Source organism: Parus major, unplaced genomic scaffold (genome assembly GCF_001522545.3).
Source record: "Parus major isolate Abel unplaced genomic scaffold, Parus_major1.1 Scaffold628, whole genome shotgun sequence".
In the NCBI taxonomy this organism is placed as follows: Eukaryota; Metazoa; Chordata; class Aves; order Passeriformes; family Paridae; genus Parus; species Parus major.
The window spans coordinates 4,200-6,365 of NW_015379513.1; the positions used below are offsets into that span (position 1 = coordinate 4,200).

Genomic DNA, 2,166 nt, shown 5'->3' on the forward strand with positions numbered 1-2,166 from the left:
GATAACAACCTGGGAAAATTTGGGATAATCCGGGATAACAACCCAGGAAAATGGGGGATAATCCGGGATAAAAACCCAGGAAAAGCCAGGATAACAACCTGGAAAAATCCGGGATAATCCGGGATATCAGCCCAGGAAAACCCGGGGTAATCTGGAATAACAGCCCAGGAAAATCTGGGATAAAAACCCAATAAAACATGGGATAACAACCTGGAAAATCTGGGATAAGAACCTGGGAAAATCCGGGATAACAACGCAGTAAAACATGGGATAATCCAGGATAACAACCCAGAAAAATCCGGGATAATGTGTGATAACAACCCAGGAAAATCTGGGATAATCCGGGATAACACACCAGGAAAATCTGGGATAATGTGTGATAACAACCCAGGAAAATCTGGGATAATCCAGGATAAAAACCCAGGAAAATCCGGGATAACAACCCAGGAAAATCCGGGATAACAACCCAGGAAAATCCGGGATAACAACCCGGAAAAATCCGGGATAAGAACCCAGGAAAACCCGGGATAAGAACGCAGGAAAATCCAGGAAAATCAACCCGGGATAATGTGTGATAACAACCCAGGAAAATCTGGGATAATCCGGGATAACACACCAGGAAAATCTGGGATAATGTGTGATAACAACCCAGGAAAATCTGGGATAATCCAGGATAAAAACCCAGGAAAATCCGGGTTAACAACCCGGAAAAATCCGGGATAAGAACCCAGGAAAACCCGGGATAAGAACGCAGGAAAATCCAGGCTAACAACCGGGAAAATCCGGGATAATGTGTGATAACAACCCAGGAAAATCCAGGATAATCTGGGATAAAATCCCAGGAAAATCCAGGATAAGAACCCAGGAAAATCCAGGATAACAACCTGGAAAAATCCAGGATAACAACCCAGGAAAATACGGGATAATCTCGGACAACAACCCAGGAAAAACCGGGATAATCCGGGATAACAACCCAGGAAAAGCCGGGATAATCCGGGATATCAGCCCAGGAAGATCCGGGATAACAACCTGGGAAAATTTGGGATAATCCGGGATAACAACCCAGGAAAATCCGGGATAATCCGGGATATCAGCCCAGGAAAATCCAGGATAATCCAGGATAACAACCCAGGATAAACCGGGATAATCCGGGATAACAACCCAGGAAAAGCTGGGATAATCTGGGATATCAGCCCACGAAAATCCGGGATAATCCGGGATATCAGCCCAGAAAAATCTGGGATAATTCGGGATAACAACCCAGGAAAATCCGGGATAATCCGGGATAAGAACCCAGGAAAATCCGGGATATTCCGGGATAACAACTCAGGAAAAGCCGGGATAACAACCCAGGAAAATCCGGGATATTCCGGGATAACAACCCAGGAAAATCCAGGATAACAACCCAGGAAAATCCGGGATATTCCGGGATAACAATCCAGGAAAATCCAGGATATCAGCCCAGGAAAATCCAGGATAATCCGGGATAAGAACCCAGGAAAATCCGGGATATCAGCCCAGGAAAATCCGGGATATTCCGGGATATCAGCCCAGGAAAATCCAGGATATTCCGGGATAAGAACCCAGGAAAATCCGGGATAAGAACCCAGGAAAATCCGGGATAATCTGGGATAAGAACCCAGGAAAATCCCGACTAAGAACCCAGGAAAATCCGGGCTAACACCGGGATAATCGGGGATCTCACCTCAGCGTCCTGTAGGGCCTGGTGGACAGATCCAGATCGAACCAAAGCAATTTGCTGTCGTAGCTGCCGCAGATCACGTTATCCCCTGGGAACACAAACCGGGAATCACCGATCCCGCCGGATTCCCGATCCCCTTCCCGCTTTTCCCGGCGGATCCCGCACCTGCGGGGTGCACGGCCATGCTGGAGATCCACTGGCAGCCGCTCTGCAGTTTCTTGGTGAGCTCCTGGCGCAGGAGGTTGTAGATCCGCACGGATCTTTGGGAAGCCACCAGGAAGTAGGGCCGGAGCGGATGGAACCGCACGCACTGGATCCGGCCGGGATTTTTCCGGAAGGGATCCTGGCTCCGGCGCCGGCTGCTCTGGTGGATCAGCACCTGGCGCCCGCCGGGATTGCGCTGCACCGAGGCCCAGTAATCGCCTTTGGGGTGCCAGGTCACCTGTGTCACCGGCTGGGGATCC

At 49.6% G+C, this 2,166-nt stretch overlaps 1 protein-coding gene across 1 annotated transcript in view; it reads right to left on the minus strand.

The window, feature by feature from the left end:
• Positions 1-1,705: 1,705 nt before the first annotated feature.
• LOC107199373 (ribosome biogenesis protein BOP1-like) overlaps positions 1,706-2,166 on the minus strand; it is a gene marked incomplete at both ends in the record, with an annotated part of 3,644 nt that continues 3,183 nt past the window's right edge. The window contains 2 exons of the mRNA XM_015616697.2: positions 1,706-1,790; positions 1,868-2,156. Of these exons, the coding sequence (XP_015472183.2) occupies positions 1,706-1,790; positions 1,868-2,156 (374 nt within the window). The remainder of the gene's footprint in view (positions 1,791-1,867; positions 2,157-2,166) is intronic.